General features: G+C 47.6%; 1 protein-coding gene across 1 annotated transcript in view; it reads left to right on the plus strand.

Annotated features, from left to right (window-relative positions):
• Positions 1-13,951, plus strand: part of LOC111161130 (dynein axonemal heavy chain 9) — a 317,708-nt gene that overhangs the window by 136,425 nt on the left and 167,332 nt on the right. Inside the window, exons 32-36 of the mRNA XM_022524635.1 lie at positions 1,487-1,697; positions 6,235-6,362; positions 7,770-7,878; positions 9,018-9,165; positions 12,610-12,784. Of these exons, the coding sequence (XP_022380343.1) occupies positions 1,487-1,697; positions 6,235-6,362; positions 7,770-7,878; positions 9,018-9,165; positions 12,610-12,784 (771 nt within the window). The remainder of the gene's footprint in view (positions 1-1,486; positions 1,698-6,234; positions 6,363-7,769; positions 7,879-9,017; positions 9,166-12,609; positions 12,785-13,951) is intronic.

Consider the following 13,951-nt stretch of genomic DNA (forward strand, 5'->3'; position numbering starts at 1 on the left):
TGCAAATTTGCTTTGGGTGTTCTTGGGCTCTGAACCAGAGGAACCGCAATCGCTTAGGACAGAGAAGAGGAAAATAGTGATGCTGTGGAAATCACAACTCAGCTTCTCAGTCGGTGATCCTGCCACAGTGGAAATGAGTCCTCTCATTCCCCAAACAGAAATGCATCTGCTACCTTTATATTGAGCCTCAGAGTGATGTTCTCCTCCTGATCCCCACGTTGTACAGTTCTAGAAATTTCATCTGAACATCTGTATCAATTAAAAAAAAAAACAGAGAAGTTCCCTTTTCTCATGTTTTGAAATGTAGAATAAATAGGATGTATGGGGGGATCTTGGTATTGAACCACACTGTGCAGATTTTCTAGTACCTTACCCCATGCATTCACATTCCTCAGCCATTGAGGGTCTCATAGTGCAAAATGTGCTTGATCTACATTAAAGTTCAATGTCTTAGCCCATGGTGCATAAGACCCTTTACAATAGGAGCCATGCAGCTCTTCCAGCCATCCTTCACGTTTTCAGCAAATATCAACGCTTAGTATGTGCCTGATTCTCTGATAGACGCTGGAAATGAAAATATAAGAAACCCAGTCCTGCCTACCTTCATGGAGCTGATAATCTAATAGGGAGAAGAGTAGCCATGGCAATGTTGAGTACTAAGATGTAGGTATGGGACACCTGCTGCCAGCTAAGGGATGTGTAGGACCGACCAGAAAAAGGTGAGAGAAAGGATAACATCTGAACAGAAGGTGCCATATCTTAAAAGATGTAGACTCAGGAAAGAACATTATTAAGGAACCCCAGTTGTCTACCTGTAATGTGCATGCTGGGGTAGAGGAAAGAAGAAGCTGGTTTGGGCCAGGCTATAAATGGGCCTCTTAAGCCAGTCTGAGGGTTTGGGATATCATCACCAAAGCTATGGAGAACCACTGTAGGGATAGAGTGATGGCAGTGATGTGATCAGATTTTCATTCCAGTAAATGTGCTCCTACAAGCATGGACAGGTAAACCAGGAGGCAAGCCAGGACAAGAGTGATAAGACCTTCAATGCTACCATGTCCCCAAAGAGCTCCTTGACTCCAGACTCATCAGACTATCTGGTCAGTCACTTCAGGCTCTGTCACACCACAAGCCTCCATGCTGTTATACCTCTGCTTGCAAATGCCCCTGTTCAACTTGGCAAACTCAGCCCTAAAGCCCCAGTTCAAATGCCTCCTCTTCTTCTAAGGCTTTCTTATTCCCTTTATCTGTACAAAATCAATTGTTTCTTCCTACCTGTTCCCATAGCACTTTATAAATAACTCAATTATAGCAATTATTATGCTTCCCCTTTAGCCTGTAAGATCATGGAGAGGGGAGAGTCCTCTCTGAATCTCCCTCACCTGGAACACTCTCCAGCACTTAGTTGATGATTAATAATGATTAATTATTGGGATGTCAGTGAATGACAGGTTTGTCCCTCTGGCTGAACTGTGTGTCTCCCCAGGTTGTCCAGCTGGAGGAGCTCCTGGCCGTGCGACACTCCGTATTCGTGGTGGGGGGCGCTGGCACTGGCAAGTCTCAGGTGCTCAAGTCCTTGCACAAGACCTATCAGATCATGAAACGCCGCCCTGTCTGGGCTGACCTCAACCCCAAAGCAGTCACAAATGATGAACTCTTTGGCATCATCAATCCAGCCACCAGAGAGTGGAAGGATGGTAAGAGCGGGACACCTGTGGGACAAAATTCCTGCTATCCTGAGCCCCAAGGCAGGCTTGAATCTACATCCAAGGGTGAACTTCAGAGGGAAGAACTCTGGCCTGATCAGTTTGGAGTGAGAGAAGGAAGTGAAAAGAATCAAAGAGAGGCAGACTCCAGTTTTTGCTTGGAGGGGAACCTAAGCCCTTGGGAGATTCTCTCTCCTTGGAGACCCTTCCAGCTGCTCCTTGAGAAAGGGCATTGAAAGAGGAGAAAGCAGGGCCGGCATTCTCAACTGTGGTTCTGTGATTGTGTAGCTGAAGTCAGAGTCCCTACATTGCCTGGCAGTGGATTTAAGACAGGGGTGGGGGTAGGGAAGTTTACAGCTCATTTCCCAAAGAGGTGGCATGGCAGACTTTGGCTTCCCACAGTGAGCACCTGTTCCCATCAGCCCCCAGGAGTGACGGGGAGACATCGCTACAGACAATGGGGCCTCAGGGCCTGGCTGAAGACATCATTCATCCCCGTTCATCACAGATGGGTTCTAGAACCATGATCCCTTCTACAGCAATTCAGAGGGTCCCAGACTCCTGTTCACTTAGTGCTAACCCCAGTGTCACCTTCCAAGATTTATAAATCACTGGTAGATGCTGGAAAGGGGCACTGTCATCAGGAAAGAACCGAAAAGAGAGCTCTGAGCTGATAGGACCTCTTTCTAAAATCCACATGGCTTCTGGAATGAGGGCCTCTCAGCTCCCTCCTCCCATCATGGTGTCTGACTACATCAAGGTCCAACTGCCCGGGATCTAATTTAGGGCCCTGAGTCAGAGGCCTAGAACAAGGGGACTTAATGGGCAGCCTCTCTAATTTTTATTTCACTCACCATTAATGAGGTTTAGTATCTTTTCCTCCTTTTTGGCTTTCGTAATTGGCTCTTTTCTGATTTTATTTCCCTGTATTATTTTCTTGTCCATTTGTAGCAGTTCTTTATATATGAGAGATAGTAATGCTTTGTCCATTCTGTGCATCACTAATGGTTTTTTCTGTCTACAGAAACCGTAGAAACCTGTAGACCGTTTGTCTACAGGCACTTTGTGGCATATTTACCATGCACTTTTAAAAAACTTTTTAAAAGATTTTATTCATTTATTTTAGAGAGAGAGCAGCAGGGAGGGACAGAGGGAGAGGGAGAGAGAATCCCTAGCAGATTCTGCACTGAGCACAGAGCCCAACGCTGGGCTCAATCTCACAACTCTGAGATCACAGCCTGAGCTGAAATCAAGAGTCCAGTCGCTTAACTGACTGAACCACCCTGGCGCCCCAACCACACACTTTTTAAGAGAGGAAATTATGTCTGTCTATTCTCTTAGCTTCTGGCATTCCTCTTGAGTTGCTCATTCTTCCTCTTTTTCAGCTATAGACACAGTATCATAAATTGGGTCCTGAAGAGTCCTTGTACATGAACATTTCTTTTATCCATCTGGAATTTATTTGGGGGCTCAGTATGAGGTAGGGAATCCACTTCGTATTTGCTTCCAAATGGATAATTGAATGTGTCAAGACCATTTATTAAGCCATCCATCCTCTGCATGTAAGCACCAGCCTGTCATATATACAGAGATCTGATTCTGGGTTTTCAGTTCTGTCCCATTCATTATTTAATCCTATACGAGTGTCATTCTACTCCATTCACAGTCATTTTATAACATTTTAATGTCTGATGGCATAAGTTCCTCCTCAATATTCTTTCATAATTTTCTTGGCTAGTCTCGGGCACTTCTTTCCATATGAAATTTAAGCTCATATAATTCAAACTTTAAGCTGTGTTGTAATTTTAATTGAAGTTTCATTAAATATGTAGTATTCATCAAATATGGAGACATTGACAATGATTTATAATCATAAATCTGTATTCGCAAAGAAAAAGAACTACTAAGCAGATGGAGGACCACTTTTTAAAAATTTTGGGGAAATCTGGAAAAAATAGGAATGTGGTTGGTACTACTACTACACTTTTACCAAAATCGGCAGATCCAATAGACAGAAAAATAAGCATAGTCATAGAGAAATTGAGAAGTACATCATCAAACTCAATAGAACACATCATTTTAAAGCTTTGTGTCTTAGAAGTTGGAAACATTCCTTTCTTGGTATATTCTTAGAACATTTTATACATTTGAAGTTTAGTTGGGCACAGAAGAGACTAAATAATTCAAAAATATCAATTTACATGCCACGTCGTCTGATAATAATGCAATAGATATAGAGATGGACACTAAGAAAATGACCAAAAATAATCGTACTGATTGCAAATCAAGAGAAGCTCGCAGGGCAGCTGGGTGGCTCAGTCAGTTAGGGGTCTGACTCTTGATCTTAGCTCAGGTCTCTATCTCAGGGTCTTGAGTTTGAGCCCTGCATCAGGCTCCAGGCTGGGTGTGGAGCCTACTTAAATAATTAATTATTTTTTAAAAAGAGATGTTCTCTTAACCACCCGGGTGAAAGAAAAAATATATATATTGCATTTCTTCTTGGAAACAGTAAAAAGAACAAACAAAAACCAAGGGGGCATGCCAAAGGCCAATAAAGAAGAACTCTAAACTCTTCTTATTTTGGAAGATGGGCTAGAAATGAAGGCAGTCAGTATCTGTCCTAAGAAATTATTCAGAGTAGTAAACTGAACCTGAAAAAAATTGGGAAAAAGAAAAGAAGGATACAGTCTGAAATTAATGGGAAGGAACCAAAAAAAAAAAAAAATCAGGAAGGATAAATAAAACGTAAATATGGGTTCTTTGTAAAGACCAATAAATCCATTTTGAGCAAGACCGATGGGGGAAGAAGAGTAAAAGTATATCCTTAAGAATTAAATGCTGTAATAGCAGATAAATATTAAGATGGAGGAGATCACTTAATTATCTGATACATGTTTGGAAGACTAGGAGAAATAAAAGTGATCCTTTAGCAAAATATAATATTAACAAAATTTACTTAATAAGAAGCAGAAAACAAACTAGTGAAAAAGCAGGTTAAAACAGTAGCCAAGGCGCCTGGGTGGCTCAGTGGGTTAAAGCCTCTGCCTTCGGCTCAGGTCATGATCCCAGCGTCCTGGGATCGAGCCCCGCATCGGGCTCTCTGCTCTGTGGAGAGCCTGCTTCCTCCTCTCTCTGCCTGCCTTCCTGCCTGCTTGTGATCTCTCTCTCTGTCAAATAAATAAATAAAATCTTTAAAAAAAAAAAAACAGTAGCCAAAAAGAGTTTCCAAAATGGTAAAAAAGGGTACCTCTCAATTCATGTTATGCAACCAGAATAATCTTGGTACCAGCACTTATGTAGAACCAAAAAAAGAGCCCAATTCACTTAATCATATAGATTCAGAAATCCTGAATAACAGTAGATCCCATCTCTATGTTAATAAAAATAAGAAATACACTCTGACTAGTAGAATCTACTCTAAGAATGCAAGGACGGATGGATTTTTTTTTTTAAGTTTTCATGTAAAGCTTTGAAAAGTTAGAGGAGGAAATCATGAGCTCAACAGTAGGTGGTAAAAACTCAGGAGCTGTTCATAACTTAAAAATTCTAAGTAAAATAGGAATAGATAGAAATCCCTTAAATATAGTAAATTTAAATCTTTATAAATAAAGCTTTGTCTAAAGCCCAAAGCAGGGGGGGAGCATTCTGAATGATGAGAAACTAAAGCCATTTCTATTAAAATCAAGAATAAGTCCAGGGGAGCTGTTACTAACATTATTATTCAGTACTCTTGGTGTGGGATTCTAGAAAATGCAGTAAGACAAGAAAACGAAATATATGATATAGGTTAGAGGAAAGGAAAAAAATACTATTTTGCTGCTAATACAACTTTATGCCTAGAAAATTCAGGAGACATTTTGAAAAAAAGATCAGTAAAATTAATATGAAAATTTATTAATGTAACTAAGCATAAAATAAATACACAGAATTTGTTGACTTTTCTCTCTATAGCTAAAAAGGGGAAATACAGGGGAAAAACATCCGATTCACAATAGCAACAAAACTATGAAATGTTGAGGAACGCTTTTAGCCAGAGATACATTGAAAACACTGTAAAAGTTTATTATGGAACATAAAGTAATATTTGAGTAAATGAGAAGACATACCATAGCATCAACTGGGAAAGCTTACTATTATAAAAATCAATTCTGAGAACGTCTGGGAACGTCTCTCAAAGCCTGGGCTGCGTCATGAGGGATGAAATCTCACCTGAAAGTGTTTTCTGTAAATCCATCCCATCCCAGTTGCCTGCTGAAGCGATTCTCCAGGTCCCTTGTCACCTAAGCCAGTACCATCAGATTTCATTGCATTCTGCCAATGTTCTTCCTAAAAGGGTCCGAGGGAGACACAGAGACAGCAGCCCTTGGCACTCACAAGGAGATTGCAATAGATTAAGATACAAATCCAGTCCTGACCTGCCTTTTCCATTTACACCTTCTCCTGGGTGTCATAGCTAAGAGGGAAAGGCTGTCTGATGAGAAAGGGCATCAATGAGATTGGTTGGTGAGTGATTCATGGTTGCTTTTAGGACTGTTCTCTTCCATCATGCGGGAGTTGGCCAACGTCACCCACGACGGGCCCAAGTGGATCTTACTGGACGGCGACATAGACCCAATGTGGATCGAGTCTCTGAACACTGTCATGGATGATAACAAGGTATGGGAGGGGGGGAACCCCCACGCCATCCCTCATCACCTAGGAAACCAGCTTCCCAGGTGCATTTGGAAATCTCGATCCCACCCGAGGACTGGCGCCAAGTAAGGAGTTGCTTGAACACTAGTGTCTTTGTCTTCTTCCCCAGCTTTATTGAGATATAATTAACATATAACGCTGTGCTGTTAAGGTGTGTGACGTGCTGATTTGAAATATGTGTCTCTTGTAAAATGACCACAGTAAGGCTAGCTAACAACTTTGTCCTAGAATCGCACATGCGCAATCCCTGCATTTTTAGCATTGTCGTAACTGTTTTCAGAATCGTCTGCCCAGAGATGGGTTTAATATGCAGAGCTGGAGAGAATCTTAAGTCCTCTGTTCAAATCTCTTCCCTTAAGTTTTTCCTTCTTTATAAATAAGGACACCGAGGGTCAGAAACATTCTCAGCCCGTCAACCGTCCTCAGTGGTGACAAACCGTTATCCTGGGAGAGTGTATTTTATTTGTCGTAAACAGTGGACATTGACACCAATAAAGTGGCCGCTGAGCTGGTAGCTGCTCCTGAATTTACTCAGAAAACACATCCGGATTAGAAGTGTTATGATGGTTTCAGCATTGACAGACTCATTAAACTAAACGTGTACCCTCCCAGAGGGGCCCACTTTACTTATTTCTTACGGAAGTGCAGCGGACACGCAATGTTACGTGCGTTGTCGGTGCACAACGTAGTGATTGGACAGCCCTCTCTTTAAGGGGGCGCTCACCACAAGGGGGGGGGTCCCATCTGCCACCGTATGATGCTGTGACAAAACCACTAACCATATTCCCTACACTGTACCTTTCATCTCCATGACTTGCTCATTCCATAACTGCAAGCCCAGTACTGCACCCTTCACCCATTTTGCCCATGCTCTCACCTCCTTCCCTAGAGGGACCACTTTATCTTTTTTTAAGATTTTATTTATTTGAGAGGGGAGAGGGGAGCAGAGGGAGAGGGACCAGCAGACTCCCAGCTGAGCCTGGAGCCCGACATGGGGCCCGATCCCACAACCCCGAGATCATGACTTGAGCCAAAACCAAGAGTCAGACACCCAACCAACTGAGCCACCCAGAGGAACTACTTAAGAAACAGTAATATGAACCCTAAGCCCTTCTTAGAAGCAATCTTGTTATTCCAATGTGGTCTAGCTCGTTCGAATCCTTGACCATCATTGACTCTTTTTAGAGAACTTGTTTTTTGATCCACTACACACACAGGGATGGAGGTAGAGGGGCTAGAGGAAAAGAGGTAGAGGATTCTTGTAGAAAATTCAGCAAATACTCATAGTGAAGAAAATAGTCCTCCTTAATCCCTGCTGTGAGGAATCTGCCCTCCCTCCCTCCTACCTGGGGTGTCCCTCCCTGTGTCCAGGTGCTGACCCTGGCCAGCAATGAGAGGATCCCCCTGAATCCCACCATGAGGCTGCTCTTCGAGATCAGCCACCTGCGGACGGCCACACCGGCGACAGTCTCCAGAGCAGGTATGACCCAAGCAGGGAGAGAACTCGCCAGGCTGCTCACTTGGAAATGGGTGCTTTCAGCCTTGCGTAGGGTACGGCCAGCTCTGAAGGAAGCTCCAGACAGGAGCCAGACATCGGTCCCGTGGACCTCTGGCTGGCTTCTAGCCCCGATCTGTGTCCATGAGGGTGAGCAGGTGCCCTAAAGCCAAGGCCATGGGCTGTTCTTAATTTATAGATAGGAAGGGACAGGCCCCTGAGCTGGGCCACTGTCCTCCACCCAGAAGGGCCTCAGCTGAGCCTGCTTTTTGGCCAGTTCCTGCCTCCCACATCAGTGATGAGCAGGGACTGTACTTCTCACTACATTGTGGTGAGAGGTGACAACCTTGTACCTTAACTTACCTCTGACTCCTCTGCGAAATTGATCAGCACAGCCTAGAGCGTCAGAACAGAGGGTCTGATCTCCACCGTCACATCAGATTCCCTCTTGAGGACCCAGCTGAGGGTGGGCACATGGGTCTGGAAAAGTCTGTAATCATTCCCTAGGGCTGCCTAACAGGCCACCAGAGACTTGGTGGCTTTCCAGACAAAAGACATGTACTCCCTCACAACTCTAGAAGTCAGGCATCCAGCTTCGAGCTGTCAGCCCTCCAGGGGAGAAGCCTGTCATGCATCTTCCAGCCCAGGCTGCTGGCCCCAGGACTCCAGCCTCCACCTCCTTAGTCACGTGGCTGCCTATTCCAGGTGTGCCTTGCCTCTCCTGTCTCTTATGGGGACACCTGTAAAAGTTCCAGCCAGATAATACATGGCAATCTCGTTGTGAGACCCTGAATCACATCCGCAAGGGAAGGGCTTTTTACTGGGTAAGGTCACATTCACAGGCTCCCAGGATTAGGACAGACACATCCTTCTAGAACCCACCATGACGAGGATGTGTCATCACAGCCTTCTTTCCTCCCGGGCCTAGACTTGGCCATTTGACTGGTCCCCACCCAGAGCAAACCCAGAGCAGACCCGCTTACCCTCTCAAACCAAGGCCGGCTCTCTGTTTCTTCAGAGTCCAGGCTTCCATACATTTTCTACCAGACAGAGTAACTCCTGGGGGTAAGGAGCCCGCTGTCCTCTGTTGAGGCTTCACTGATCAGAACTCCCCGTGTCCCCAGGAATCCTGTACATCAACCCGGCAGACCTGGGGTGGAGTCCTCCGGTGAACAGCTGGATTGAGAAGAGGGAAATGCAGACCGAGAAAGCCAACCTCACCATTCTGTTTGACAAGTACCTCCCGGCCTGCCTGGACACGCTCAGAGCCAGGTAGGCCTTGAAGCCCAGTGCAGGAGCCCGTCAGTTCACACCCGACAGCCCGCTGATGTCCTGTCCCTGAAGCCAGATGTCCACAGAGCCCTCCCCTCTGGGTGGGCAGGGGGCAGAGGGCAGCACACGTTACCAGATGCCTCTTGTCTGCTCAGGCAAGAATACAGAGGAAGTCCGCAGAGCCTGTGGGTTGTACTATGAGATGACCGTCCTGAGATCCTTCACACTGCAGGGCACATAGCTGGCCTCCTTAGAAATGATACACATGTCCACTGAGCAGACCTGGAGGTGATGATGACACATGTCCGGGATAAGCAGGGCCCGCTTCCTGTCACCGGCTGAGTATGCACACCGCCCAGATAACGCAGGACCTGTTCTGGCCCCTGGGGACTCTGCAGATTCGCTTTTCCTCTTAGGGGTTTGCAAAAGTAAAAGCAGTAATCGCTAACCACTTAGCCCGTAAACGAAAGAATGAGTGCTCTTAAAATAAGGAGACTTATTACAGCAGGAATTCTGCAGCTGCCGGCAGAGGGAGGCTCGGGGTCTGGAACCTGGTTTTGTTCTATCCTTTCTTGCCCGTCGACGCGCGCTTCCCTGAGTCAGGCAGCCAGCCTCCTAGTTCAGCCCAGTCCAACCATCAGCGGTCAGGGCTGGGGAGGCGGCGTGGCTCAGGGATCCGAAATTCTCGAACCTTCACCGAGGTCGGGTCAGGATGATGTTTCTGGGAGACGAAGGCCACTGTTCAGAACGATCCTTGAGTGGGACGGAGCAGAGCTCCCAAGCATGGAGGTAGAGGGGAAAGGGATCTGCAGGTGGCAGGAGGCCCGGGCACTGTCCCAACCAAGAAGTATTTTCCCAATCTGCCCCATTTTCCGAAACCCTTGAAAAGTCTCCAGCCTCTGTGGCCTGTGGGCTCCTTACCTTGGGATCTAATGAGATAAAGCAGCCCGGGTGGCAGGGGAGGCTGGAAAATGGGCATGAGTGGTCAGTGGTGCAGGCGGGCCGGGGAGATAATACTCCACGGGAAGGGCAGGTTTTGGGAAAGTAGCGCCTGTACCCCATCCTACATCATTTGCTGAGACACTGATCCAGTAGAGCCTGTGGCTGAAAGTCAGGCTCTTTCCGACTCTGGGCTTTTAGGACAAGAGATGCCAAACTCTTATCTGTGTGTGTGTGTGTGTGTGTGTGTGTGTGTGTGTGCGCGCGCGCGCGCACATGCGTGCATGCACACACATGCAGAAGAGCGTGCACTGGCCTCCACACCAAGCATCAGAGATGCTGGCAGTGTGCAGTCTATCTAGAGACAGTCCCCCACCCTGATGTCTGAACTCTGTGGCCACCAAGGACGAAACACGTCCATGGTATACGGTGCCTGCATGGGGTGCGTTAAGCGCTCACACGATTCCTAAGAGGGCAAAGCATCCATGGGCAGGGGGCTGAGGTTCCGGGCTGTGCTCTGCGCACCACGGCTGTCAGGAACCAGGCACAGGCTTCCAGCTCGGACTTCCCTCCTAAGGCCAGCTTTTGGTGGGGCCCTGGTACCACAGAGCTGTGGGATGTCCACATGTAATAATTTTTATATTCAACAAGCTGGCCTCATAAAGGGGGGAATTATAAATCAACTTGATTTTGTTTCCTACTGCTCCTTCAAAAACCCTTTTTATGCGGCTTGTCCTCCACCCACACCTACATGAAATCTAGGTCCCCATTTGTGACTTTCCTGGTCATTCTGCAGTCATTCAGAGACACGTCTTCGCTTCTAGGGACACACACGTGAAAACTTGGAAAAGCAAACTCCATTTACAGGGAAAGCTTTTGTCCCTGCCCCCTCTCAGGCCTGCTCTCACCTGAAGTGGGAAAGGAGTGCTTGACATCTTTTCTCCTCATTCCTCTGCCCCCCACCACCAACAACCCCCAACCAGCTATAGCTTCTGCCCCCGTGGGGTCAAACGGGGACAGAGAAAAGAGAAAGGGCAGGAAAGGCCTTAATGGCTGGAACCAGCATGGTCTGAGCTACCCTAAGCGTGGCAGATGTCAAACCCAACTCTCTCTCAAAGATTCTGAGTTCCTTGGCCCCTCCACCATCACTGGAGACCTCCGAGGTGCCTTTCTTGGAAGTAAGAAATGCCTCTCCACCAGCCAATCATGCAGGCTCCTCCTGCAAAGCCCTCCAGTGGCCCTTGGCTTTCGGACCACCCTTGGATCCCAGGAAATGCTCACACCTCTTTGCTTTGATGAACTGGGGTATGGGCTGCCCCAGCAAGCAAGCTCCCCACACTCCACTGCAAGAGAAGCAGGTGTCCTTGGGCTTCCTGGGCACCTGTCCCTTCCCACCTCAGAACAGCCATGCAGCCCCTTCCCCAGCGCTGTGCCGGGCCAGCACCTGCCTTCCCTGTGAGCTCTCCTCCAAACCCCATATGCTAATTTCTCTCCCCTCCAGCGTCTCCCACTTTGACCCTCTCTATCCCCTGAGAAGACCAGGGGCCCCGCAATTGTCTGGAACCTGCTGGCAATGGTCCATGTAGTCGGCCTCTGTTGCCTTGGTGCCTCACACAGAACCAGGCCTGAGACAGTGGGACATGAACCTTCCATCACAAACACAGTGGGAAAAATGAAGGCAAGCCTGTCAGTCCTTAATTTTCTCATCCCTCGTGGAAGTGGTGCCTAGACCATGGGACAGCCTCATGGTAGTGTTGCCATTAGGACCGCCACCTGGTGAGAGCCAAGCACAGACCGGACTCCTCAGAGGGGTGCCCGTGTGCAGTGTGTGCTCGCAGTGGGGGAGCAAGCCTGTGAATGTGCACACGTGCATGCTCACACTCGTGCTCCCTCGTGCATAGAGGCATCTCTTGGTACCTGCCCTTCAGTCAGGACCTCCAAACCCAGTGTGGAAAGTTCACAGGCCAGGGCGAAGAGAGCTGTGTTTCCAGAAGACAAACCCCATCGAGCAAATCATGAGTGTGTAAAGTGAACATCTGTCAGGTCCCCTCTGCCCCCACCCCCAGCAAGACTCTGGGTCCTGAGAACAGCTTTTCTGTGTGGCTGAACTGAGGGAAGGACCTGAAGGAGAGGAGGAACCAGCCTCAGCCGCAGCCCCGCACCCTCCTGACCCTTGAGGAAACGGTGAGGGAGTGACGATGAGATTTTACCCCATCGTGTCACAGTGGTCTACACCCCTGCCGATGACAGAGAGGAGCATTCGGTGTGCAGAGAAGGGAAGAGCTGACGGGGAAGGTCCCAGAGGAAGGGCCATGAGAAAGAACCTGCTCAGAGCACTCTGCGCCCCTCTTACTGAGGAGCCGATGAGAGTGAGGGCTTGGGTCGTCCCCACATAATCCCAAAGAACTGACAGGTCACAGGTTGCCCCAAAACCAAGTGGGTTCCAACAGGCCTCTGGCATGGAAAATCCAGTGTCATCCGGTGTATCTGGGTCTCTCTTTGCAGATTCAAGAAGATAATTCCGATCCCAGAGCAGAGCATGGTCCAGATGCTGTGTCACCTTCTGGAATGTCTCCTGACTGAGGAGGACGTCCCCGCGGACAGCCCCAAGGAAACCTACGAGCTGTATTTTGTGTTTGCAGCCATCTGGGCTTTCGGTGGAGCAATGGTCCAGGACCAGGTAAGAGGACATGCCATGGTTAACCCCCACATGCAAACCCACGGTGGCAAAAACTAGTCTTCCAGCAAAGATCTGGGAAAAGAGGACCGCTAAATGTCAGAATGAACATGAAGGCATCAGACTATTTGGTTATCCGTCCGTTGATCTGCTATAGACATCAGCCTCCAGCAGAGGGCCTCTTGGAGTGAGACAGATGAGCTCGGGCTATTTTTGAGCTCCTGCTTTTGGAGTTAGTGATGTATCCCGATTTCTTGGGGAGTTGCAGTGTTTTTGGAACAGAGGTGTAGGTCCACTGCTTTGCAAGATGATGTGTGTTTGATGGATGGAGTGATGCTGTGTTACAGAAGCTTTAGAGGGCGGAATCCCCTTAGCATTCCAGAACAAGCGCGGTACGGATGACTCCGTGCCAGACCAGAGTTAATCAGCAATCCCCCGAAACCCCGAGCTGTCCACAGGAGTATGCACCAAAGGCTAAATGACATCTAGGGCTAGGAAAACAAATCACTATTTCTATCGTGGTATTGGCTGCTGTGGCCTCAGGTATGGGGGTAGGGATGTTGGCTTGGAATATCTTGGCATCCTATTCCTAACCCTTCCAATATCCCCATACTTTTTCTTGTCTTTTCTTTTAAAAATTTTATGAATTTATCAGAGTGAGCACGAGCTAGGGTAAGGGATGGAGAGGGAAGGAGAAGCAGGGAGTCTGAAGCGGGGCTCAATCCCAGGACCCCAGGATCATGACCTGAACTAAAGGCAGACGCTTAACTGACAGAGCCAACCAGGCCCCCCTGCAGACATTTTCCTGGCTTAGTTTTCTCCAAATGACAAGTTCTTTATCTGGAAACATCAGAGTCAAGGTTAGGCAAGCCAGTCTTGGACAGCCGCCTCCAGCTATCAGGCAGTGTCACATGGGGGCTGAGGGTATGGACTCTGGATCTGAATCCTAGCTTTGCCACTTAGGACCTGGGAGACGTTGGGCAAATCGCTTCCCCTCCCCCCACCTTACTTCCTGCCTGTGTACGAAGGCGATGAGGGTGCTGACAGTGGTGCCCAGTTTCTATGGCAGTTGTAAGGTTACAGGAAGGGATACTGTTTGCGATCGTCCAACACAGATATATGCAAAGTTCTTAAAATCATGCGGGAGCGCACACCTGCTTATTAATAGTC

The sequence above is a fragment of the Enhydra lutris genome, unplaced genomic scaffold (assembly GCF_002288905.1).
Source record: "Enhydra lutris kenyoni isolate GAN:26980312 unplaced genomic scaffold, ASM228890v2 scaffoldscaffold82, whole genome shotgun sequence".
Lineage (NCBI taxonomy): Eukaryota > Metazoa > Chordata > Mammalia > Carnivora > Mustelidae > Enhydra > Enhydra lutris.